Raw genomic sequence first — 24,831 nt, 5'->3', positions numbered from 1 at the left:
CTTCATCCCCTAACATAAAATGATTAAAAACTCATGCTATCTTTTACTTACGGGCTACTAACAAATTACAATTGTTTCAATCATGTAATGTCACTAAAGCTTTCTCCCGCAAAACTCGATCTGATATGAAGTATCCGAGTCCAAATTGTACGTTGATTGCACTAAATTAAGGTGAATCGGCAAAAGTATGGCAATGGTATAGAATGCTGTTCTCTAGTTCATGCCGACCGAGTTAGCAACACTACGATCTCTTCCTCAGACAGACAGACACCATCGAGGAAACCCGTTTGGTCTTTTCCATTACGGCCCTCTAGACGTCGTGTCCTCAAATAACACCAACATTTAAAGACTGACCCTTTTTACCCCAATCCACAGTTAAACCTTTTTGGCAAAAACGAGCTCATGACTTCCTATGCCATTGTTAAACTAAACAAAAAGACGTGATAACATGAACGAAAGAAAATCACACTGTCAAAAACTTTGTCCCACGTCGCAAAAGATTCTTGAAAATCCGTGCACTTTTGTCATACGTGTGAGCATCTACATCAACTTTCAGATCTGTGCCTGTCCTTTGCTGTCAAGCACAGAAAGTAAAAGCCTAAAACCAATATATATATCTATATATATACTCACATGGGGGTGAGTGTTGGTGGGTAGGACCCACATACAAACTGGCATCCTATAAATATGTAGGACCCACAGAGTGTCAGCGCACCCCATGTGACATTGTGCCTTGTGGCCCTTCCTTTCTCTTCTTTCCCTCCAGTAATGGTTAAATTAAAGATAGACCCCACTAATAATGAAAAGAGAAATACCAAAAACAAAGAAAAACATTAACAAAGAGACAAATTCTTCTTGAAATTATAGAGCGAGGGAGATGGAGTAGACCAATTAGCCTAAAAAAAACTAACTTTTTCTTTCTGGTTTTCTTTCCAAATCTCTCTCTCTCTCTCTGTCTGGCAACTTGAGGAGTTGATAGTGTATAACAACTAATACTACAGAGGAGAGAAATGCATTCCCAGCTGTGCATGTTACCGGGCTTGACTGTTTACCTTTCAGTCATTGTCTTCAGCCCCTTTCAACTCTAATTTACCCTTTATGGCGCCACCAATGAGGCTTGTAGTTATATTCTGCTTTTCCTCTCACTTTTCTTCTCTCTGTGGCTCTTTGCTTCAGCTGTACAAATGTTTTGATTACACCCTAAAAACACAGACTATGAGACCAAGACTAAATATGGGCTCTTGTTTCTTCTAGGGAAACAATGGAAAGGAAGAGAAATTACAGTGCAAGAAGCTACTACTACACATGGACAGTGTGATGATTCTTTCTATGTTTCTTTCTTCTTCTTTTTACCTGTGGTTCAGTTTCAACTACAGAATGAGAGATGAAAATAGTACAACAAAGAAAGGAATGGATGACCCACTTCCTTCACTGCCTTTTTACGTATGCATTTTGTATGGTAGTAAGTAGTATAATAGTATTGATGGTGTTGATGATGATGATGATGGCGGTGAGTGCAGGTGATGCTGACCCTCTACAGACTTTGTTTGATACGGTGGAGTTTGTTTGGTTATGCTTCTCGATCTTCCTGTAAACATGAGCAAAAACAGCCAAAACAAAAGAAAAACAAAGCAAAACCAACTCCATTCAGATCACATAATCACAAACTGTTTGCATTCTGAAGAAAACGAATAAACTATGCAGTTTGAACAGAAAAAGAATCCAAAGTAAATTTACCTTAGAATTAGGAAGCTAAATTCCAATAGGCCCACCAGTGCCAGCATACATCCCAATGGCTCCATGGCCAGAGGAGAACCTAAAATCAAAACCCATTGTAAATTACAAGTATGAAAGATATATTAACAAGGATTGTGTAATAATAGTAATTGATGGCACTGAATGGGAGTACCTTGGCAATTGACAGTTGAAAGATTTTAAGGCTGCAATGTCCAATGTAGATGGGAGTACTGATGAAGTAGCCAATTTGTTAGTAGACGCAGCTGCTGAGGCATTTGGGTCATTGGCCTCGCTAGACCCATTGGCAAAGGCATACATGAAGTCCGCAGCCGCTTTAGTTGGAGAGGCAAATGGGTTATCGGGGAGGTTGTGCTCCAAACTGCACTCAATTGTGAGAAAAAAAAATCCTTCAAAAAGCCGAATTTGGAGAACCCACATGGGAAAGTATTTAAAAAACCTTGGCATGGTAAAAAATACGAAGTTGATACAAATCTATGAAAAAAAAAGGGTGCTTTACTAATCTCAGTCTGAATTAGGGAAGTTACATACCATTCTTGCAAATCCCTCTCCTCAAGAGGAGGGCTTTGCTTCCTAGTGCCAACTCTATTGGCATTCTCACTGTTGTCAGTCGATTCTTTGCCTGCAACAGTGGTGAATGCCATCAGCTGCAACTGCGGCTGGTCAGCACAAACACCAGCAGAAACCGCTGGCGCATCACTAGAAGATTTCTCTGCAATCAAACAATTGCAACCCTCAAAACTCCAGTCTTTTTTTAAAAACAAAATGAAAAGTTTAGAAATATGATAGCAGCATACCTTCTACGACTTCTTGGCTGCTGTTGAATGAAGGAAAAATAGATTTTTGATTATACAGATTGGGAGAACGAGTCGGGGATGGAACAGGGCTGCCAGTGGAGAGCGCAGGGTGGTGGTTATGCTTCTTGATGTCAAGAAGCTGAAAACCCATTAACCTTCTACTTTGAAGTTCAAGGGCTTGCTGCAAATCAGCTTGCTCCTCTAATTTCCTCCTCCACAGCATGTCTTGTGCAGTGTAAAACATTCTCGCTCCTTCCAGTGTTTAATCAAATTGAGAAACTCGTCAGTTGAAAATTAGCCATATATATTACTCGTGTAAAACAAAGATAATAGCTTGCTTACCGAGCTGAAGATCATACGGGTCTCTGGTATCAACTCCAGTAGGAGTTCCCGATGGTGAGAACTCTCCCCTCTCCACTTGTTGCTGCTGTGTTTTCCTGCAACTAGCAGGTAGCGTTACCGCATTAGCACAGTACATCTAAACATCTAATTTAAGCAATGATGCGCAGAGAAGAAGATTAAACAGGGTGAGTGTGCCCGTACTTGTCCGTGGCTTTGCCTTTCTCCTTGTAGGGCTTAACAAGCACACGAGCATCACAAACAAAATGAGGATTCCCTTTGGCAAGAATGAGCTTCACAGTCTCTGGGTAAACAAAAGTAACAAATCCAAACATTCTCTTCTGCTGGTATGGGATTCTCACATCTTGCACCGGCCCATAAATGCTTTAACAACAAAATCAAAACAATTCAGTCACGACACTAATCCATTCCACAAGCTTTAAACGTCACAGAACAACAAACCCAATAGAACCTGAAATAATTTGAGACATCTTCCTCTCGGAAAGTGCTGTCAGCAGGGAAAGTCAAGTAAATCTGCCTCGCTGCCGGGTTAACCATTCCAGCCCCAGCATTAATTGAAAAATCGTTTCTTTCGAGCCGGGATCGCCCAAACTTGTGCATATCATCACCCATCATCAGAGCCGCTGCCGCCCTACATGTACTCAAAACATTCAAATCAAGGGGGATTAAAAAACCCCAAGATTTTGCATAATACAATCTAAAGTTTTATACCTATTAGAATCATTTTGCTGCTGCTGTAAAAGCATACTCATGCATTTCGGAGAGTACGGAAAAGAAGCTGAGGCCATGAGCTGAGAGGCTGCAGCCAATCTTTGTTGCCGAGCAGATTTAGATCTGAGAATTTCATGGCATTCATCCATCATGTCGATCTTGCTTGGTGAACCTACCATTGCAGAACCATCTACTGAATCTCCAGGCCCTCCGTGTAGGAACCTGCAGCTAGTGCCATTCTTGCAGAACCCTCTAGCGAAGTACAGACAAGGTTTCCAGCCAAACCCGGAATTGGGGTCCTCAGAGCCCAAGCAGACATCACTAACCGAGAAGCTTCTGCGGTGTACAGATCCTCCCCAACTACCATATGAAGGGAAAAGCATAGGGTCGCCACCAGCACTAGTTGGACTGGAAGATAAGTCTGACTGAGGGTAAAACAAGTCTTGGTTTTTGGGGCCTAGAGTTGAGGAGCCATCGTTGAGGAAAGAAAGCTGGTCTTGAAGGTGAAAGTCATCGATGATATCGGCGGCTCCACTTCCATAGAAGGGTAAAGAGCAAGTAGACGTGTTCATCGAAGAGGAAGAGGACGACCCGAGGGCTAAATTGATGGGACTAATCAAATCATCTGCGTTTTGAAGCTCAGACAAAGTGACCCAAGAAGCTGAATTAGCAGAAGAAGTGTTTGGAATAGTTAAAGGAGGAGGAAGATTAATCCCACCACGCAGCCTGGTAGGAGAGGAACTCTGTCTGGAGACACAAAGTGGGTTGTTGCTTGAGAGGAAAAGGGATGGAGATGATGGAGTAGAAGGGGCGGACGGAGAGTTCGAGGTCAGTCCCAGGTCTTTCCGGGCTTTGAGAATTACCGAGTGGACAAGAGCTTCTGGACCAAATGCTAACCTAATCATTTCCTTTTCACCATGGTCTTGAATAAGTAGTAGACCCATGATCTTGGATGCATTTTCAGGGTCCAAGTTTTGGATTCTTGAGAAGACAATTCTTGTTGCTTCATAACCATCCATGGTTGAAAAAAAAGTTGGTACTACAATTTCACACACCAAACCAACCAACCAACCGTCAAGTTCAGTTCTTTTTTGTTCCTTTGGTCTGAAAGTTAAGTGTTCTCTCTCTGTCTGTACAAGTAAACCTTCCTTCTCAACCACACACAAACACTACCTAACAACTTGTGATGAATGGTAGCAAAGTGTTCATCTTTCTCTTATTCCTGCAAAATACCAACAAAAGGATGGTAAAGAGAAAGGAAAAGAAAAAAAAAGTTGTGTAAAAATGAGCATTCCCGTGTGGTTTGATTAAAGGGAAAACAGAAGACGATGCTGAGAGTTGCCTTCGTTAAAAGGACAGAGAGAAAAGGGAAAAGAAAAAAGAAAAGACGTGGTGGTTGAATTTCTCTATTAAAAAAAAAAAAAAAAGGTTTCAGAAACAAAAGGAGCAAGAAATGAATAAGTAGTTAAAAACTTCCTTTTCTCTCTTCTTTTCCAAATCAAAATTAAAAACCAGCTCTGGAGCATGAGAATACGGCTTACCCATGAAAGAAGGTCTTCCCCTTGTTTATCCTTGTTACTATTCTCTTTCCCGTCAAACACAAAAACAATAACAAGAGTCAAACTTACTACAAAAGCCAAACCACCGCCTTTGTTTCAGACCGGCTGCAGAGGCTAGCTAACAGTAGCAGGAGCCAAGGAACCATTAATTTGCTTGCTTCGCTCCTGCTGCTTATGTTTTTTAGGTTCTGGGCAAAGTGGGCAGTGAACCAGAAAGCTCTCTCCCTCCTTTTAGATCTTCTTCTCTTTCTTTAGACTCGCTTTCTATATCTTTCTCTCTCCTTTGAATATATAAAGACCTTATAGAAGCGGCAGTGAGTAAAGAGAGTGTGTGTGTTTTGTGGGGGAGGAGTTGGGTCTGGTGCTTTGAGAGGATCCAGATCTGTGCTCGAAATCATGCACGTTCACTTACCCCTAATCTCTGACAGTCTGAATTTAAAACTTCTGAATTTTTTTTTTTTTTTTCTTTCTTGCTTTCTTTCCCAAGCCTTGGATACATAATCAATCAAAATCCATCTTTCTTCCTAGCTGAATTCGAGTGTGTGGGGAGTGTTGTTGGCCCAGGCGTAGGACCCATTTTCATTTGGTAGAGAGGTAGACACACGCGCCATGGGATTTGGTTGAAATTGGCTCATCATTCATGTGTTTGTTGTGGGGAAGTCAATGTTCCTCCATCTTAAAAATCAGCACATCATTTTGGGATAGTTTATTTTGATGATGTCCCACAAGAGCAATGAAGCATATGCTCTACTCCCTTTTGCACCCTTCAAAATAATTGTTATTATGATGAGGATTATATGATATTATAATGTCTAATTATGCAAGAAAGAGATAGAGATTTGTGCCTTTTGATGGGGGAAATTTGCAAAAAGTTCTTGCATTTTTGCTTTCTCAGTTCTCTCTCTCTCTCTCTCTCTCTCTCCAAACACTCTGACTCAGACTCTCGGACCCATGTTATAATTTACACCACAGAACTCAATCACTTTATCATCATCTTTTTATGCTTTATTACAGGTCAGTGATATGTACAGGACAGAGGAGGAGAAGGAGTGGTTTCCTCTGGGTGGTAACAAAAGTGGTTGCAGCATATGGGTTTCAGGAGAGAGGACCATGGAGATGGAGCCTCCACATGGTGGGGTGGGCACTGCAATCCCATGGCATGGATTCTTATGTTTAATATTAAAAGTCATATTCTTCATAGACATGAGTAAGTATTTAATGTTTTCAGAGATAGTATCTAACTTCCTTTAAATTATAGAAATTTATTTGAATCAGATAATAATTAGAAGATTTTTACCATCATTTGGTAATACCTATGTAAATCCTAATGCTCGAGTTCTTTTGACAAGTGCAACTGAAACCATGCATTTTTAGCAATTTCTAGCAGTCATCCATCATATCAAGGTCAATCATCAAGGAATTTCAGAAATTTGACTTGTTTTGATTTCCTATTATTACCACGCTCATCCCATTTTGCATGTCTTTGGGACGTTGCTGATCTAGCATCCTACACACGCATGCGTAATACAAGAGTATTTCAAACCATTTTTCTCTTTCTAAGAAGCGAGCAACTAACTTTTATGTTTTCGAGGTTCTAGAGAATGAATGAATGAGGTCCGGTTTTATCTCATCACTATAATTTTTTTAAATTTTTATATAAAATATAATAAATAATTTAATTTCTTCAAACTTTAAAATAATATTAATATTAAAAAAAATATTTTAACAATATTTTATTCAACTTTCAATTTTGATCTAAAACTATCTCATCTCATCTTATTATTCAAACGAGGCCTCCTCATTTGTTTTCATAACTGATTTGATCTAATTATTACAATTTTTCTAAATTTTTATACAAAATAAAATAAACAATTCAATTTTTTCAAATCATAAAACAAAAATGATATTAAAAAAATATTTTATAACAATATTTTATTCAACTTTCAATTTTCATTTTATCTCATCTCATCTGCGAAAGAAAAATGCTTCTTGCAACCGGCTTGTACAACCGGTTGGGAATCTCTATGTCATTAAATAAAATGATGTGTTTTATTCTACTGTAAATAGAGTAAATCACAGAAAAGAAATGAGTGTGAAAAAAAAAAGAGACTTAACGACAATGAAGAGTCACAATCTCTCTCTCTCTCTCTCTAGAAATACCCACCAGAGCTAAAGGAGACCGAATGGACTTTGCTTAAAACAGATGAAATTGAGTCTATCCACACAACGACAGACGTCATTTCCTTCGAAATGAGTTTCGATGTGGCTTCAACACCACGACCACCAACATCGTGCAGCGAAATTCGAGCTAAAGCGCAAGTTTTTCAAGGCCTTTCTAGATCTTGATCTCCCCGTAGAGAAGTAAGAAAGAGTCTTAATAGAGAAAGCATCTTGTTAAATCGAACAAACGAGATTTGTGCTTTTAAAATGAAATATTTACTTATTTACGGTGATATTTCAAATAATTTCTTTATTTTGGAAAATGAGTTTCAGTAAAATGAAATGCATATGGGTTGGCATAGAATTTTCTGTAATAAATTCTCTATACGATCTATGCGAAATGCTCTCACTCAAATACGAAACTTTTCTCAAATCTTCTTTCCGAGGTTCTACTTCATCTCAGACGATTACAATCAGATGGACTATTTTTTTTCCAAAGTTCTACTCTTCTCAAATTTCTCTCTATTTTTTTTAATGTTTCTTATAAATGCTGACGTGACAGTCAGTTGATTACACACTGGTCGTATGTAGCAATTCTGTTTGCGAAAACAAACGACGCCAATGGTGTGGGTTTTCATCATCTACTTTTGTATACAAAAAACATAAAGTGTAATTCTCCAAGCCTAGGATGTGATGGGCTTTGCTAGATACAAGCGAGTTCGTGCACTATATCACGTACCAATGATTTTTTTTATTTAAAAAAAATGAAAAAAAAAATTTTAAGAGAAGAAGTAAATCTCCTATATCATAAAAATTATTTTTATTTTTAATTCATATCGTTTCGTTAAACATATGTATTACATATCAATATTAGTACACGAATTGGTACACAAACTTATTTGCAATAAGATTTTTCCGGATGTATTACTGAAATTTTCACGTGCTTGTAATGCGCGTACCAATTGTCCATATACGAAGGGCCTCACGTGTCTCAAAATCTTATGCCTTTTTGGGCGGTCCGATCATATTTCAATTATCAAACTGTTCTTCTCTCTGTCAATCATTTACGAGAAATCTTAAATACAATCGTAAAATATATAACTATTATATGATTATTTTAAAAAAAATAAAATTTATTATTAAAAAATTAACTTTTTTTTATATAAATCTTATATTTATTATTTTTTTTAAATAATTATACGACATTTACACATTCACTATTATAATTATTATTTCTCAGATATAAAAGCAAACTTACAACACCAAAGTTGGTACCAAATACCAATCAGACGTTACTTGACAACAAATATTTTAAGATTGTTTTTATGTCCTTCTTACTAGATTTATGCCCCAAATTCCTTGCAAGTTAGGTGACATAGACTGCCATTTTGAAACTCATCTCAATGCTGTTTTCTCCTTCCAAAATGTCCAAATCCAACATGGGTTTGTCATGGACAGAAACCTGAGCTTCATAAGCTGACAAAAATAAATACAATTACTTTATATTTTTAATCAGCTTTTCAAATATGAGAAGGACATCATGATCTAGTCAATGTTTATCTATATCTATATATGAAAAAATATTGAATCTTGCCATATTTTGCATTATTCACAGCATTTGAATGGGGAGATAAAAAAAAAAAAAAAAAAAAAAAAAAAGACTTGAATCTCAAGTTCTTGTTGAGCAAAATATGCAACTAGATCATGAAATGATTTTCAGGTAAAAGTGATATTCTATCCTCTTGTGTTTTTAAGTGTCGCTTTTCTCACCATTAATTAGTTGTATAGATAAACATGGCTTTGTGATTTAATGTATCTTTCTTATAGGTAAAATATCACTTTCTGAAGTACATGTGGGGGCAGATGAAGTTACTCCATTTCCGAATAAACATCACGGCTAAGAGTAATGCTATCCATCATATCTCTTGTAGTACTATTTTTTCATTATTTTCTAATGTGGTATTTAATTATTAGAAAATATTTATTATGTTTTATTTATGGGTTAATCATTTAATATTATATTAAAAAATATCGAGAGAATAATAGAAAAATATTTTTAAATTTTTTATATGCATTATATAATATTAACCTAATAAAATGAAAATGATTTATTTGAAAATAGGAATAAAGAAAAGAATCCTTATGAAGGTTGCAGTGGACTTGTTTGAACTTTGGATACAGAAACCATCTCATCTCATCTAATCATTATAATTTTTTTAAAATTACACATAAATATAATATTTTAATAATATTTTATTAAACTCATCTAAAATCATCTCATCTTACTATTCAAATGAGTCTAATATGCAATGACTTTAAAAAATAATAATTCATCAAAAAAATAATTATATATGTATCATATCAAAGTCCCTTTGATTAGTGTCGTACGCAAATTAAGACAACCGAAGTAGATTGGGCAATCAATATTCAATACTGTCGTGCACTTACCATCCCCTCTCTCCCCCATCCAACCATACTACATATTATATCAATGCAACAAACAAACACACTCCATCTACTGCTGATATGGTGACTTGCAATCTAGCTAATTAAACAGCCGTCTTTTCAAACAGCAAAAACAACCAAAAAACAAAAATCATTTAAGTTAATTAGAGATGATAAGGCGCATCTTGACAATTATATTTGACCAAATTTAACACTTCTACAAGTTTTTCTTTTGTATTTTTTTTAAATAAATAAGAAAAAAGCTTCTTTGTCACTTATATTTGACCGTTTTAGTTGATAGGTCAATTTTTTTATATATAGTGATTAAAGAAATGATTTTAAGTGTATTGGTATATTTTTTTTATTTTTTAAAAATATTTAAATATATTAAAAAATATGAATAAAAAAAAAAAAACAAGTAGCGGTAACAATGAGCGGTGGTATTTTGCCGCAAACAATTGTCAATTGGGTGCTAAATTAGGATTTTCCTTTGCATAATTTTAAAGTTTCCCAAAAGAATGAAACTGATAAAAAATACTGATCATCTACCTGCAAAAGACTGCAAATGATCAACAAGGTCATGATTATTGTTGGTATATTTTTCGATCACGAATGAATGTTAGCAATATAGCAGCATATAGTCAGATGATTCTCTCTTCTTACGTAGTGATTATTGACGGTAAACGTGATTTGAAACGCTCATTTCACTCCCAACAATCACCATACATGTTACTAATTAACTTAACCCTAGCTAGCTCTGCATGGCCACCCAAAAATGCATGCAAAAATCTCAACTTAAACAGAAAAAAAGAAAGACAGAGCTAAACATATACAATAACCATTTATGCTGGTGCTCTTAATTTTAATTGGGTCCCCTCATCAAATAACATGACATATGGTAGTAATCAAACATCAAGTAGCATGCATGGGCTCCCCCAATTTAAGACTCTACCCATCCCAACCTTATTTAAGAGAGCTAGCTTTTGTTTTTCTTTTTTCCTTTTCTTTTGAGATACAGATTTGTGTCTGTCTCTTATCAATAATATCAAACCCCACATTAATAATTTATGGGTACCGTATGTTTCCCACCTGTTGAACACGTTTTTTTCCTCTTTTCTTCGAGCTAGTTTTAGGTTGCGTTTGGATAGTGAGTTGATCTAAGATATTTTGTGAAGAATAGTGTTACATATACTTACAATTTTACTTACAAGACTAATTTTTTCAGTTTTCTTTTTAAATTTTAAATTTTATAATTTTTAACGTATCAATAATTGACATATAAAAGAAGTAAGTTTTTTATAAATTTTTCTTAAATTAATAAATAGTAGTAAAAAAATTAATGATAAATTAATAAAAAAGTATTAAATAATAATAAAAAAATATAATAAATAATAATAGAGCATTCTAAGAAAACTCAACTACCCAAACTAGCCTAAACTTTGAGTGCTCTCTGCACGCCCAATGTGCACATGGCTAGTCCTCACCCTTGCCTCAAATTTCAATGCCTCTGCAGTAGTACTCCTGTACAAATTACTTTACCTCCGTTTCTCTTCTTTTGCATTTTTTTAGTATATTTTTTTTATTTAACTAAATCATAATAGAGCGGAGAGTCATGATTGAATTCAAGACTTCTGTTTTGATATTATATAAAATTTTCATTTTGTCAACATTTTTTAAATTGATAAAAAGAGATATGTTTAATTATCTGTATTATATATTCTTAACATTATTAGAATAGGGATTCCGAATTTAAACTTTGACTTTATACTATATCTTATTTAATTGTATTAATTAGATATACAATAAGACATATCTCTTCCCATCAACATTCTTGAACATGACATAAGTATTTACACCTTGGCATTCTCAAATCATAGCAAAAGATCCTCTCTCGTTTACTTATAGGAAATAATGTATCGATGATCTTGCATGCGTAGTGGTGACGAGCACCGGCCCTCATGTACTTGAAACAATTAATATTGATAAAGAAACCAGTGCAGGATGGTCTTCCATTTTGAATATTCCTCCCTCTCAATAAACCATAAAAAAAGAAAGAAAATGAAACCTCCAATATATTTGCATTAACCTATAATAATATTATGGGTTTTGTTATATATCAGTCATTATTTATTTCTGTATCTTACAGTTTTTTTTTTAGTGTGGATAATAAATAGTGACTGATAAAAAGAATTATTCTAATATTATAATGTTTCTACCACTTATATACAATCTTCACAATGTCTACTTCATGAGATCCGTATATTATTTAATTTTATTTAAATATAAAAGTAGGGTTTGTATAAGAGTATTTCAGGAGATAAAATATTTTGACGATAAAAGAATTTTATAAAAGTAAACTCACAAATTAACGTGACTTAACGTGTTGTAAACTTATTTCTATTATAAAATAGATATAATATAACATATGAAATCATATGAATTTAAGAATTTTTTTTCTTTTATTAAAGAGAATTGCTTTCATTTATAGTAGAGGAATAGTGTTGAAACAATCAGACAACTCAGGTTACAATTAATCCACTAATTAAGACAAGTTTTTTAGGCCAATCTCTAATCATTTCCGTACGTTGTGGCTGTTTCTGTTTAATTTTTATAATTTTTTTATTTACAATGTTGACTTAAATATGTCGTATTAATTAATATAATTAAAGATGATAAAATTCAAAATAAAATTCAAGAATAAAAGTATTGACATTATTATTATTTTTTTTTTTATTTCTCGTCGTTTAACTAAAACAGAAATAGCTAAACGATGAACTTTGTGTACAAGTAGGTAAATTTGAAAAAAAAAAAAGAAAAGAAAAATAGAAATGAAGAATATATGAAGAGAAAGCAATCAAGATCTTCTTAAAAAAAAAATTCAAGATCTTGGTGTACTGACGGGCATTTTGGTGGGTGGAAGTGTCGGAAAATATCTTGAAGAAGTAACTCTGTTTCGAACAATATTCTCAAGACTTCATCTTAATATGAAATATGTTTCAAGTGCTTTCTTGGAGCAAAGGGGGATTTTTTTTCCTGAGTTCTTTGACCATTTAATGAATGGATCATCATAGCTGGTTGTGTATCGTTAGTAATAAATTTTTATTTTTTTTTTATTTTTTTAAAGTATTTTTTTAACATTCTTAATTATTAAAAAAATAAAAAAATATAATACATAAGAATGATAAGTTTGAGTTACTCTGCTAACATTTTCCTTTAATGAATAGCTACAACTTTTTTCTGAAACCAATCATAAAGAGGTGCCACCAACCTGAACTTAATGCTGGTGTCAATCATATTTCTCTATTTTTACTGTGTTAAGAGGGATGATAAGGTGAAACAGTAAGATTTCCTGCAAAAAAAGTAAAAGGTTTCTCGAATAAAATTAGCAACTTTTTGGGAAATTGGACAATGTCGGCCATGAAGTTGGGTACGCTGAAAGAACAGTTGCAAGCAAGGGAGAAACTGCAGCACGGGTGGAAGAAGACAGACTGAAAGAAAGAACTAAGAAGCGCACCAGCTATAAGGAAAATCTTATGCATTATGCCCGCAATCGATGTTCCAAGAAGCATCTCACCTGAGTTTGTATGGAGAAAACAGTGGCATGATTGACTCAAATGGGACCTTTTCGCACGAATGAGTATTTCACAGTGTGAGAGAGAGAGAGAGAGAGAGAGAGAGAGAGATGTGGCTTTGGTGGATGTGACTGAGCACTGCTGCTCTTGTCTGCTCATATGCTTAATTCTTTGGTCCACTTGCTTAAATTTGGAGAATTGCTTGATCATTTGGTATAGACATTTTCTTTTTGTTAATAACAAGTGAGGTGGGTATTATTTATTTGATAATATCAGTCAGGATCATGCAGTTCTTATAAGAAACAGAGGAACAAATGCAGGAAAAAACAAACAAACAAACAAACAAACAAGGAGAAGAAATAAATAAGAAATGCAGTACTTGTCAATAAGACATGGAAGTAGATAACACTGATTATATCTATGTCTGCTTCAGAGGTTTGGCCCATTAGAAGCAACCCACACAAGATGGTGTAGATTTCCTAAAAATCCAATTATAGGAGGGGAAAACTGTACATAGGAAGTGTTTTCTTTTTCTTGTTCCAATTGCACAATGAACAGTTAGACTATAAATTAGATATTTCGTAGGAAAAACCTCCTTTGACATGAGGTCGAAAGTCATTCTCACTGGAAAGGTTGGCCAGCTCATTGATTTAACAAAAGAAATCTTCAATGGCAGCCTGCCAGCCTTACCTACATGATATCAGCCTGATTAGCTTAAATAACGCATATAAACCATTCACCAAATATTCCTTTCACCAACAAAACATGTCATCAATGCCTTAGTTTTATATTACAATATCTAATTACAGAAGCATGAGTTTTCTTCATATTCATCAACATCAACAGGCCGTTTCTTTTGTGTAGTTAAACTCTATCTTCCATCTGGCTCCTGAATTCATTACTCATTTAACTATACAAAAGATAATTGACCATATCATGATGGTCAAAGCTCATTACGGATTCTTGTAACTGTGTTAGAGTTTCATTTCATTCCTTAACTACCAACTGTTTCAATTTTAGTACTTGAAGTTTTAAGAACACCTGATGTTGTTACCTTTTCTTTCCCTTATCTTTAGGTGGACTATAATCATACAAGATGATATCTGAGTACCAATTATATAGTGTGACACAAGAATGCCATTAAGAACATATCAACAAGAATGCCATTATAGTGTGACCAATAAAGTATTCAATACGCTCTCAAACCAAAAGTTAGAAGCAGAATGTCATTTTGTTAACACTGTACATTGTCCAATACAAAGTATTCAGAGATATCAAAATTAAAATCACCATCTTAAAGTATATCGGCTTGTATAATTAAACTTTTATTCCGGAAATGGCAATATATATGGTCTTGATAGTGGCCTCCAATATGAACACATGCAAATTATTACAACAAGATGATCAAAAGGGACATGAAACTTACAAATGACCTGCTACTTGTTTTGCCTGTGGTGCAGGTGACACCAAGGTTTCCATTGTCTCCATTGCTTGTCCTTCAGCACTCACCATCTCATTTGTGCCAGCTTGACAATCTATAAGGGGAGGCTGACAGTTTTCTCCACGTGCTATCAGCATCTTCCCACTTCTTCCAACACCTGCCTGTGATGATGACACGGCATGTGGATGAAAGCATGGTAAATTAGTCTGACATTGTAGGCCGATTTCCACATCAGCAGATTGCAACCCACAATCGCCTTCTTTGAACAAACTATTGCTGTTACACTGCTTTTGGTAGGGTAATACACCCAACTCATTATCAATCTTTCCTCTAAGGTCTAGCAAAAGACCTCTCAATCTCAAAACCTCTGCTTCGAGAATTGCTTGCCCTTGTAATTTTCTAACCAGTTGTTGGTTCAATAGGTGCAATTTCCTGACTTCCTCTTCAAGATAAGCAGTATGAGCCTTCTTTTTCTCCCGATACTTCCGAACTGCTTCTCTGTTTCCGGAAGGCCTTCTTGGTCTTGAGCTGGTACTGTTTTTAATGTCCGGGTGATCATCTTCTTCAGATGCAAGAACTTGGGTGTGAGTGTGATAACATGTATGTGTATGAGCCTCATCAGGGCCTGGTGGGTTGCAAGTGTGGGTGTGGGTGCATGTTCGGGTGTTTGTAAAGAAATCATCAAGAAATGAATCAGCGGATGTAGAACCCTGAATGATGGATGAATCGAAATTTAAAAAATTGACATTTTCTGAACGCTCTAACTCCCCGTCATCCATTGTTTCTGTCATTGCTTTAAATGATTACTATCTGCAGTCAAACAAGTCCGTATCTGCAGCATCCAATTTCCAATATTTGGAAAGGATAAGCACTACAACTCCAGAAAGGCTATAACATTAATGGAAATTCAATCTACTTTAAGTAGGAAATGAGGCAAAAACAGAGACATTTCGCTCAAAAGTAAGAATCCGTTATTATTGATTACACTACTCAAGAATATATCCAAAGAAACACAAACTTGAGAACAAAATCTATTAGTTATAAACAGCATCGATTGTCATGACCAACAAATATTTCCAGCAAATAGCTTGACTTTTATGGCCAACAAGGAGAGACGAACCCTAAGGTGAATTCAAAGTTGAGAGTTAAAGCTATGAAAAGCAGCTTTTTCAAGCAATTTGAAGAATACCCAGATAGGGATTCTTCAAGAATGGATAGAATCAATCATAAAGATAATCGTTTGATCTTCAAATCGTTCAACTGCGGGAGAGAATTCAGACCTCACAACCTTAAAGTGGGGCAATAGAATAGAACATTTAAAAGCAGAGCTTTTAGTGAAGAATCAGAGGAAAAGCATCAAACACGTTCTATCAGATTTTAGAGATGCTGAGAATTCTGCAATTATTTGTTAGTTGCACTGAGATTTGTTTACCTGATTGTCGGTTGGATTCTCTGACCACGATATTTTCAGTTAACTACCGCCAAACCACTGGAGAAGCAATATATATGAAAGTCTTCACGTTTTTAGATATGTTTTCGTCTGTTCTAGACTCTAGTGGGTCCACGAGACACGTGTACATGCCGTCTGTCAAACCGTTCATTTCCCTCTTTGGCCCACAGATTACATTGAGCCACTAGTTTAAGAAATTATTTTTGTCCAAATCAGAAAATTAAAAAATACTTTCATTGATTGTATATTACAAATATAAATATTAAAAACCCTATTTTTTTTTACCAAAATTTCAAGATACTTTGTACAAACAGTTCAACAAATTAAAGAGAGACAAAGCAATTTGCAGAAACCAAGCCCATGAAGGAGACTAGTCTTATATGGTCCATGAATATGTTCCATTTCCCACTAGAGTTTTGCATTAAATTCCACGGGAAACTCAAGCAACTTTAGAAGCACTAAACGTCTCTTAAATGCTTTAGTCATAAATTTATATTGTTTAATGTGGTACGTTAGATTGTAAAATTAATTTTATTACAAAATTAGTCTAACTTATTACATAAAATCACGTCAGTTTCTAAATTTACTTCTGCGAAATCTTTTCGTAACTAACTGTAAGACTTCTCCTCCCATGTAGCAACATTACACTCCAGTTAATCAATAGGCTTGGTAAGAGAAGTACTTTGGCATGAAAATGGCAACCTGAGCTTTCTCAAACTCCTGCATTCAGTTTATTTAAATTGTTTAGCAAAAATTATTTGAAAAATAGAACATAAAAAATACTTGTACGGGGAAAATTTCTTCTCAATTCACAGAAACATGAACCTGTTAGACTTCATGTACTCCCCAATACAGCAAAATACTTGTGAATCGTCGTTGGTTCTTCAAAAGAATTTTGAACACCTAAATAGCAAAATCAAAACGCAAAGAACTATCAAATGCCGAGCAACCAATCAAATTGAAAAGGGGGGAGAACTGAAGTAATACGTACCCGAGTGAAAGTTGGGTCTTGTGTAAGTTATAAAGACTCTAATAAAGATGGCTCATGAGTTAGAGTCGTCTTCAATCTCTATGCAAGAAATGTGAGCGATCTTGGACCAGTCTTCCCCTTTCTCCCTCTTGCATGCTTCTCTCAGCAGAGGACATCTCCGGATGATGAGCTCAACAAGAGACATTGGCAGCCCTTCTTCTGGCATTGACTGGAGCTCAGAACACCCACTGATGACCAATGTTCTGAGAGATATAAGGTGTTGAAGACCTCTGCCATCCAAGGTTTTGAGACGTGAAAGTCCAACAATGGACAAGTAAGTAAGAGTATAGGGCAGCAACTCCTCTTCCGGAAAGGACTCCACTTTTTCGCATTCACCAAAGATTCCAAAGCTCGCAAGCAAAGGAAGATTTTGCAAATGCCAGTCCATCCGACGTGCAATGAGTTCGTTGCAACCTCCGATATAAAGTGAAGACAAGCTAGAGGGCAAACCCCCTTCGGGAAAAGATACCAGTTTTGGACAACCGGAAACTCTTAGTTCACGTAAGGATGGGAGAAGGACATGCATTTGTTCAGGCAGTGATTTTAAGTTTTCACATTCGTCAACCCAAAGATCATTCAAGTTCGGTGCAGATAGTCCTCCTGCGGGGAAAGAGACCAGATTTCGGCACCCCTGGATTTTCAAACAAGTGACAGATGCAAGAACTTGGCGGGGTCCCCCTGTCACTGAAAGGTGCTTGAGGCTCTTACACCTCCCAATTGTGAGACTGTTTAGATTGGGGAACAAATCTATTGGAAAATACCCGAGTGAGCCACAGCTATCTACTATCAACAAGTGTTCGAGGGATGTGTGGTATTGCTGCAGTGGAAACTCTAACTTTTCGCAATTTTTTATACTTAGGAAGCTCAAAGCAGTTGGTAGACAACTCCCAGGAAATGACATCAAAGTGGAACAATCAGAAATATCCAAACGTCGAGGACAAGCTTGGATTTGTGTCGATATTTCCCCCAACAATGTCTCTACAACAAACTGACATCCTTTCATTTTCAGCGAGTGCAGTGTGTGTGGCAATTCCCTCAACACCACTTTATCACATTTGATTAGCTCTAATTCCCGGATTGCTGGAGCTCTTGGGAGAGGAGAAACAATCTGCTCGCAGTACTCAATCACAAGTTTTCTCAAAGAGGGAAGGCTCATGGGCAAACTCCCGATTAGGCTTGGACAAGACTCTATTCGAAGCTCCTTGAGATAAGGGAAAGCTCTTATACATTCATCTTCAACTCCAAATGAATACCATTCTTCCCATGCAGACATCCCACTAAACTTCAATATTTCCAGAGACGGAAAGGGCTGAGAGCTGTTGCCATAAAACTCAGGACCCACAGTCACTACTCCGTCAAATCCTTCAATGGAAAGGTGTTTGAGGGAAGGTAGTTGACCAAGCGGTGGCAATATACAACAATGTTCACAATCATGAAGGCTTACTGATATCATATTGCAAAATACACGATCTCCTAACCAATGGGGAAATCTTGTGCCCCCATAATTATGGACCTGGAGCTTTTTCAAGGCTGTATGAGGCACAAGCTTCTCCAATACGTATCTTACTTGATTTGTATCATCTGTGTTTCCATAACCCCAATCCAAGACTAACTCCTCAAGGTGTTTCTTATCCTTCAACTTGGCCTCAAAGGCATCCTTAGCATTCGCAACATTCTTCAACTTCTTTATGGACAATGTTCCTCGAAGATTTGAGAGTTTCCCCAATTCTCCAATCTTGGTCCCATTCTCTTTTCCCACAATAAAAGTACTCAACATTTGTAGACTTTCCAATTTACTCATTTGTGCTGGCATCTCCTCTACACATGTTCCATTCATATCTAGATTACGTAAATTAACCAGATTATGAATACCTGTAGGCAACTGCCTGAGACGATAACAATATGCCAACTTCAGTGTTTGCAAATTGTAGATGGTGCAAACAGATTCAGGCAACCTTTTGATCAAAGTGCGAGAGAGGTCCAAATATCTTAGATGAATTAGCTCGCCAATTGAATCAGGTAGCTCGCTAATGCTATGATAGTTGGACAAAGATAGAACCCTCAGGCACCTTAGCTTAATCAATAGGTTGTGTTGTACCTTGTTTGATAAGCAATAAAATTCATCTGGCAAATATAGTGGTAGGAAGGTGCGCAGACATTTTGCTTTATAGAAAATCTCAAATCTCTTAAACAGGTCTTCTAATGCCATAACATATGACAAATGTCGAGTCTTTTCTGAAATTTCTTTTGGGTTGTCATCCTCTAACCTGAAACAAAGTTCTCCAGATACAAATCTAGCCAAATCATTTATAAGATCATGCATAACAAAGCACGAGTTCTCACCTGCTGATCGTTGAAAAAATGACCTTGATACTAATTCATGGAAATACTCATCTCCCACTTCCTCAATTCTCTTGTTTCTTTTTGGCAGCTGCAAAAGATCTTCCGCCATCCATAGCTGGATTAACTGCTCCTTTTTGAACTCATAATCTTTGGGAAATATGGAACAATAGGCAAAGCATCGCTTCAGATGTGAGGGAAGGTAGTCATAACTTAATCTCAAGGCTGGAAGAATGTTACTCTGGTCATCAGAGAATTCCCATATGTCACTTTTGAGTATCTTGTCCCATTCCTCTGCATCCAGTTTAAAGCGCGAGAGACACCCAAGAGTCTTTGCAGCTAATGGCAAGCCTTTACATTTCTTCACAATTTCTCTACCAATTCCTTCTAGGATTGGATGTGCATCAGAGCTTCCATAGTCCCCAAATGCACATTTTGCAAATAATAGCCAACAATCTTCATCAGTTAACTGGTTTAGATAATGAACTGGAACAGTACGCATGATGGAGGCCACACTTTCATTGCGTGTTGTCACAATGATCTTGCTTCCCTGTGTCCCTATCCCTGAGTTAAAAGGTCTCCTCAAGGCCTCCCAACTGTCCCAATTCTCATTCCAAACATCATCTAGGACAAGCAAGAATTTCTTCCCAGACAACTCCTCTTTTAGTTTAAGCTGAAGCAAATTTAGATCCTTGAAATCGCAACAAACTGAAGTGACTGCCTCGAGGACTGTTTTTGTTATCCTGCAAACGTCGAAGTCTTCAGAAACGCATATCCATGCTGTAAACTCGAAGTTCTCTTTCACTCTGTTGTCATTGTACACAACTTGAGCAAGGGTGGTCTTGCCAATCCCAGCCATGCCCACGATTGGAATCACACAAATATTATTGCCATTACCACCATCCGATAGCAACAACTTGATTATGGCCTCCCTGTCATCATCTCTTCCATACACATGAGATTCTTCTACCAAAGACGATGTTGGTATTTTCCATGACTGTTTTTCTGCAACACCATGTTTCAGGCCAAGGATATCTTTTTGTTTTGCAATGAATTCGAGTCTGTCAAGGATCTCTTCAATTTTGAGCTTCATCTGTTTCAAGTATAAACCAAGTGAAATTTGTATAAGATAGCTTGTTTAAAGTAAATTGTGTGCTGGTTGAAAACAAAGGGATTTAAAAAAAAAAAAAAAACAATGATGCAAAATAATAATAATAATAATAAAAATAATATATTATCGGCCTTATAAGTCTTCTGATCATGAAAGAAACGCATATGACCATTAATTAGATATCATTTTAACATAAAATACCATAAAATTTACTAAAGGTCTCACCGTATATTAAGAGTCATCTAACTTTCAGTACCGTCAGATTGCACCTACTTAATTCTAATGGTTAAACTAATCTCAAGTTCTCAACCACCAGCTTGTAAATTGATTAGTGCAGGTTGCAGCGGGCTGGTGTTCTTCCTTCCACATTTTGTCTTCTTTTTTTTTATTCTTTTACTGGAGCTATTTGGCAAGATCATTTGGGAATATGCAGGTCTATGCAGATTTTATGCAGGTTTTCATGCAAGTTCTCTTCGCTGGTGCTGTTCTATATGCAGATTTATTTAGATTTAATTGATTTATTTAGAACCGAGTCCTGTTTTGGTTTATTTAATATTGTATAGTGCTTGAGTTAGTCTATTTGTTATTTTGATGTCTGGGTTTAGTTTTTTTTCTTGATTATACGTAACATCTAGGCATTCGGTTGTAATCACGGTATTTTTCAGCCATAAGTGAAGATTATCAATAAATTTAGGATACCGTCCTCTTCTTAAAAAAAAAAAAAAAAAAAACACCAGCTTGTAGCCTTGCTTAAATCTGAAGACCTTATTATATATAGCTTCACACACGTACACACACTAATCTACTTCCTCAATCTTAAAAATTTTTATTATAATTTAAAAATATATATAAAAAAAATGTTTACTCTTGGTCTAAATGACTAGTAAAAATTAAAATCTTGCTACGCTTGTTATAAGAGTAATGTTGCATACCACATTGATCTCATCATACTTTCATCTCATTAAATAAAATATGTCACTTTTATCATCCTTATATCTTCTTTTATTTTAAGGTAAATGACTTGTAATACCATCTTATGATCACAGTGGGATGAAAGTGATATAAAAGTATTTAGTGTATAGAACTTTCCTTATTTATAATCCCATGAATGTGATTGTGCCACCCCACCTTATAAAAGATGTTTATTTTTTCTAATCGAATTTTAATGTCTACATAAATGCACTACATTTAAAATTAATCATATTTGTAAAAAGAGTGGTAAGAAAAGGTTGGAGGCATATAATCACTCTTTCAAAAATCTCTTGATCTCATCCAACAAGTTCAGTTTTAACAAGACTCGAACTAAAGTCATTCTCGAAGGGTTCAAGTATTGAAAAAAAAAAAAAATTGAACAAGAATTTGTAAGTATTCAAGTAGTAAATACTATAATTAAGTTATTCCAAAAAGAGAATGATATTTACAGTTCTATGATGTAAAAGGTTCGCGCACTCTTTTTAAAAAAAGTAGATAAATTTGAGACTCATATGAAAAAATTATTTTTTTAATAATGGATCCTACTTTTTTTTAAAATGAGTACGTTTGACTTGTACATTCTAAAACTGTATTTAACATTAATCTTCCAAATATATAAACGTAGAAGAAAATCGAATTAAAACATTTAATTATCAATATCATTCTCATGACGCTGAAGTTCGTTGTTAGGATGATCACTTACACGTACAAGGAGTGGCAATTTAAAGGTCCGTTTGGCAATACAACTGCTCTCAAGTATTATTTTTAGATATTTCCTTCTCAAACGTCACTCAAATATAAAATACTTTTCAATTTTAAATCTGAATTTTTTACATCTAATCATTAACTAATCAATACAATTTTTTCAAACTTCCAAACAAAATATAAAAAACAAAACTACGCGGTACGTGGTGTACTTTAATACTTTAATACTAAATATAATTTAATACTTTTTTAAATTTTAAAATAAAAATAATATTAAAAAAATAATATTCAAACAATTTTTTAACTTTATAATATTTGTATTTAAATTTTTCTCTTTCAATTTTCAAAATTCACTAAAACATCTAAACTCAAACTATTTCATTAATATTTACTGATATATTGAGATATTTTAAGTATCCAAATGGCCTCTAAGACTAGTATTTGTGTTAATTAAGTTATATTATAAATAGAGTAATGATACAGTTATAATTTTTTTTGTACAATTTTTATGTAACAGAGTATTTATATAAAGTGATGATAATTTTATAATAATCTATTATTTTATTTTTCCGTCAAAGTAAGTGATGATTTAAGACCGCACGTAGAATCGTAGATATATACCTGAGTGACGGTGGTGCTGGATTTAGCTTGGAGATTATATTGCAAAGCATCGGTGGCGATTTCATCCCAGAGGTCCTCAGCATCGTAGACAGCATCCTTAAGTTCTTGGAGCCACTCTTTCACAAGAGGGCACCTGAACTGTTTCTCCTCCGCATCATTGATCACAGCATTCACCGATAACAAGGTGATCTTCAGCTTCTTCAGCAGCCTCTCGTTGAGTTTCTTTCCTCGTATGTAGTCCACAACCTCACGTGAAGCCACCCTGTCGAACAATACCTGCAGGAATGCTGACAGAAATGCTCCTCCCACCAGTTCTGCTGCCATTATCTTCTCTTCTGATCTCTTCTTTCACAAACGATCGAAAGAAATATTCAAAGCGAAAGAGATAGCAATATCAGAAAAAGAACCAGGGACAAAAGGGTTATATATAGATTCCAGCTTCTTTGTTCGTGGTGCATGTATATATACACATACATACATACACACACACACACACATGATAACATGCATGACATGCAAAACGATTAGTACTCCTTGAACGTTGGGGCAGGAAAAGCTATTCCTATGGGTGGACCCTCCATTACAGATACATTTTTTTTTGTCCTTATAACAGGGTAGCTTGTATTACTGAGTCAAGACTCGAGACAAAAGGGAGTGGGAAAGAGGAATTGGCCGGGGGATCAAATATGATAGAATTCATTGACTAGTATTCAAATGATACAAAGCTAGCTAGCTGTATTAAAACTTTCTGAAAGATCTAAATATTCTCCTTTTTGAGATCCACGGCTAGAACATGATCAAATGGTCAAAACATCTCATCTTCTTCAGCGAATAGATCGTATTATTCACTATCAGAGAAAGTTCAGGGAAAATTAAGGGAATCGTTATGAAGCTGAGCGCAACCTGCAGTGGTAGTAGGACTAGACACCGGCCCATTAATTCCATCGTGTCTGACACGGAATGAATTAAACAGCGACATATAGTGTACCATGACTTTGATGTCCTAAGAACCATGCATAATAATCAACACTTTGAAACTTAGAACCTCGTTCCTAATTAATGCTAAAATTGGCACATATAGTACTCCTTATAATTTCCCTTAATTTTACCAGTTTGGAGACTTCGGTAAACAATTAACAGTAGTATTGTGTGGCTGAAACACGACCAGACCGATCAGTTGGTTGGAACGACGACCAAGACAACCCATTAAGGACTTTAATCAACATGTTGCATGTTAGCAGCGCCGAGAGAAGCTAGCTGACGTGAATGGAGGGTTATTTGCTACGAAGCTGTACGTCGTGATTATAAGTTAAAGATCAAACAAAGACCAGATGCTTGAAGCTGAACGTACGTACGTGGTGAAGTACCGTCTGGAAAAATATCTTTTGTTGTCATTATAGCTAGCTAGTATGTATATGCAGTGCTTAATTCTTACGGTTTAATTGGACTTTGGTAAACGCCATTTCGGAAAGACCATTTCCCAATTTGACTGCAACAAATTAATGTTGATCTAGCTAGCATGCCGTACTGGTTAGGGCAACGATTATATACACAGATCCATTGTAAATGAATTTGAGTTGTTGTTTTAGGCCAGACTTGTCATGTTTAGGTTGGTCTTTAATTTGGTTTTATGTCAGTCCCACGGTAGTTGCTTGAAACCACTTTTCAATCTAACATTTGACATATTGGCTGCATTAATTAATGAATTATATCATTCATGCAGCAAGGGTTTGTCAATTCAAACTTCAAACAAGAGTACGTACTTTGAAGTTATTAAGACCGAGGAATTCGTCATGCTTTCC

General features: G+C 35.6%; 3 protein-coding genes across 5 annotated transcripts; all 3 read right to left on the bottom strand.

The window, feature by feature from the left end:
• Nucleotides 1-833: 833 nt before the first annotated feature.
• On the bottom strand, nt 834-5,625 carry LOC121241039 (zinc finger CCCH domain-containing protein 53-like). 3 transcript variants are annotated; one of them, XM_041138624.1, is made up of 11 exons: nt 5,165-5,625; nt 4,342-4,845; nt 3,624-4,248; nt 3,364-3,543; nt 3,096-3,275; nt 2,895-2,995; nt 2,553-2,804; nt 2,287-2,467; nt 1,910-2,116; nt 1,738-1,816; nt 834-1,588 (listed from the first exon to the last, which is right to left on the bottom strand). In XM_041138624.1, exons 2-10 carry the CDS (start codon nt 4,640-4,642, stop codon nt 1,753-1,755), a joined length of 2,091 nt encoding a protein of 696 aa, XP_040994558.1. In that variant the 5' UTR covers nt 4,643-4,845; nt 5,165-5,625; the 3' UTR covers nt 834-1,588; nt 1,738-1,752. The 3 variants fall into 3 exon arrangements, with proteins under 3 accessions (XP_040994558.1, XP_040994556.1, XP_040994557.1); XM_041138622.1 differs by having other exon boundaries at nt 3,624-4,845; nt 5,165-5,624; XM_041138623.1 differs by having other exon boundaries at nt 2,895-2,989; nt 3,624-4,845; nt 5,165-5,624.
• Nucleotides 5,626-13,719: 8,094 nt separating this feature from the next.
• Nucleotides 13,720-16,216, bottom strand: LOC121241299 (basic leucine zipper 23-like). The gene is made up of 2 exons (XM_041139008.1): nt 14,786-16,216; nt 13,720-14,049 (listed from the first exon to the last, which is right to left on the bottom strand). Exons 1-2 carry the CDS (start codon nt 15,589-15,591, stop codon nt 14,046-14,048), a joined length of 810 nt encoding a protein of 269 aa, XP_040994942.1. The 5' UTR covers nt 15,592-16,216; the 3' UTR covers nt 13,720-14,045.
• On the bottom strand, nt 15,501-23,958 carry LOC121241298 (putative disease resistance protein At3g14460). Its single transcript, XM_041139007.1, has 5 exons — nt 23,030-23,958; nt 17,242-20,713; nt 17,076-17,153; nt 16,233-16,970; nt 15,501-15,632 (listed from the first exon to the last, which is right to left on the bottom strand). The coding sequence occupies exons 1-2, from the start codon at nt 23,351-23,353 to the stop codon at nt 17,294-17,296; spliced, it is 3,744 nt and encodes a 1,247-aa protein (XP_040994941.1). The 5' UTR covers nt 23,354-23,958; the 3' UTR covers nt 15,501-15,632; nt 16,233-16,970; nt 17,076-17,153; nt 17,242-17,293.
• Nucleotides 23,959-24,831: the final 873 nt, after the last annotated feature.

The sequence above is a fragment of the Juglans microcarpa x Juglans regia genome, chromosome 7S (genome assembly GCF_004785595.1).
Source record: "Juglans microcarpa x Juglans regia isolate MS1-56 chromosome 7S, Jm3101_v1.0, whole genome shotgun sequence".
In the NCBI taxonomy this organism is placed as follows: domain Eukaryota; kingdom Viridiplantae; phylum Streptophyta; class Magnoliopsida; order Fagales; family Juglandaceae; genus Juglans; species Juglans microcarpa x Juglans regia.
The sequence above is the reverse complement of the archived record's forward strand: the minus strand, read 5'-3'. Positions and strand labels throughout refer to the sequence as shown.

What these genes read in the sequence shown, in the direction of transcription:
- LOC121241039 (XM_041138622.1), bottom strand. Translation starts at nt 4,642, where the DNA reads ATGGATGGTTATGAAGCAACAAGAATTGTCTTCTCAAGAATCCAAAAC. An exon ending in CAGCAAAATGATTCTAATAG is followed by an intron (nt 3,544 to 3,623) that starts GTATAAAACTTT and finishes GAGTACATGTAG; the next exon opens with GGCGGCAGCGGCTCTGATGA. An exon ending in TTCAACTGTCAATTGCCAAG is followed by an intron (nt 1,817 to 1,909) that starts GTACTCCCATTC and finishes TTTTGATTTTAG; the next exon opens with GTTCTCCTCTGGCCATGGAG.
- LOC121241299 (XM_041139008.1), bottom strand. Translation starts at nt 15,591, where the DNA reads ATGACAGAAACAATGGATGACGGGGAGTTAGAGCGTTCAGAAAATGTC.
- LOC121241298 (XM_041139007.1), bottom strand. Translation starts at nt 23,353, where the DNA reads ATGGCAGCAGAACTGGTGGGAGGAGCATTTCTGTCAGCATTCCTGCAG. An exon ending in CCAGCACCACCGTCACTCAG is followed by an intron (nt 20,714 to 23,029) that starts GTATATATCTAC and finishes TACTTGAAACAG; the next exon opens with ATGAAGCTCAAAATTGAAGA.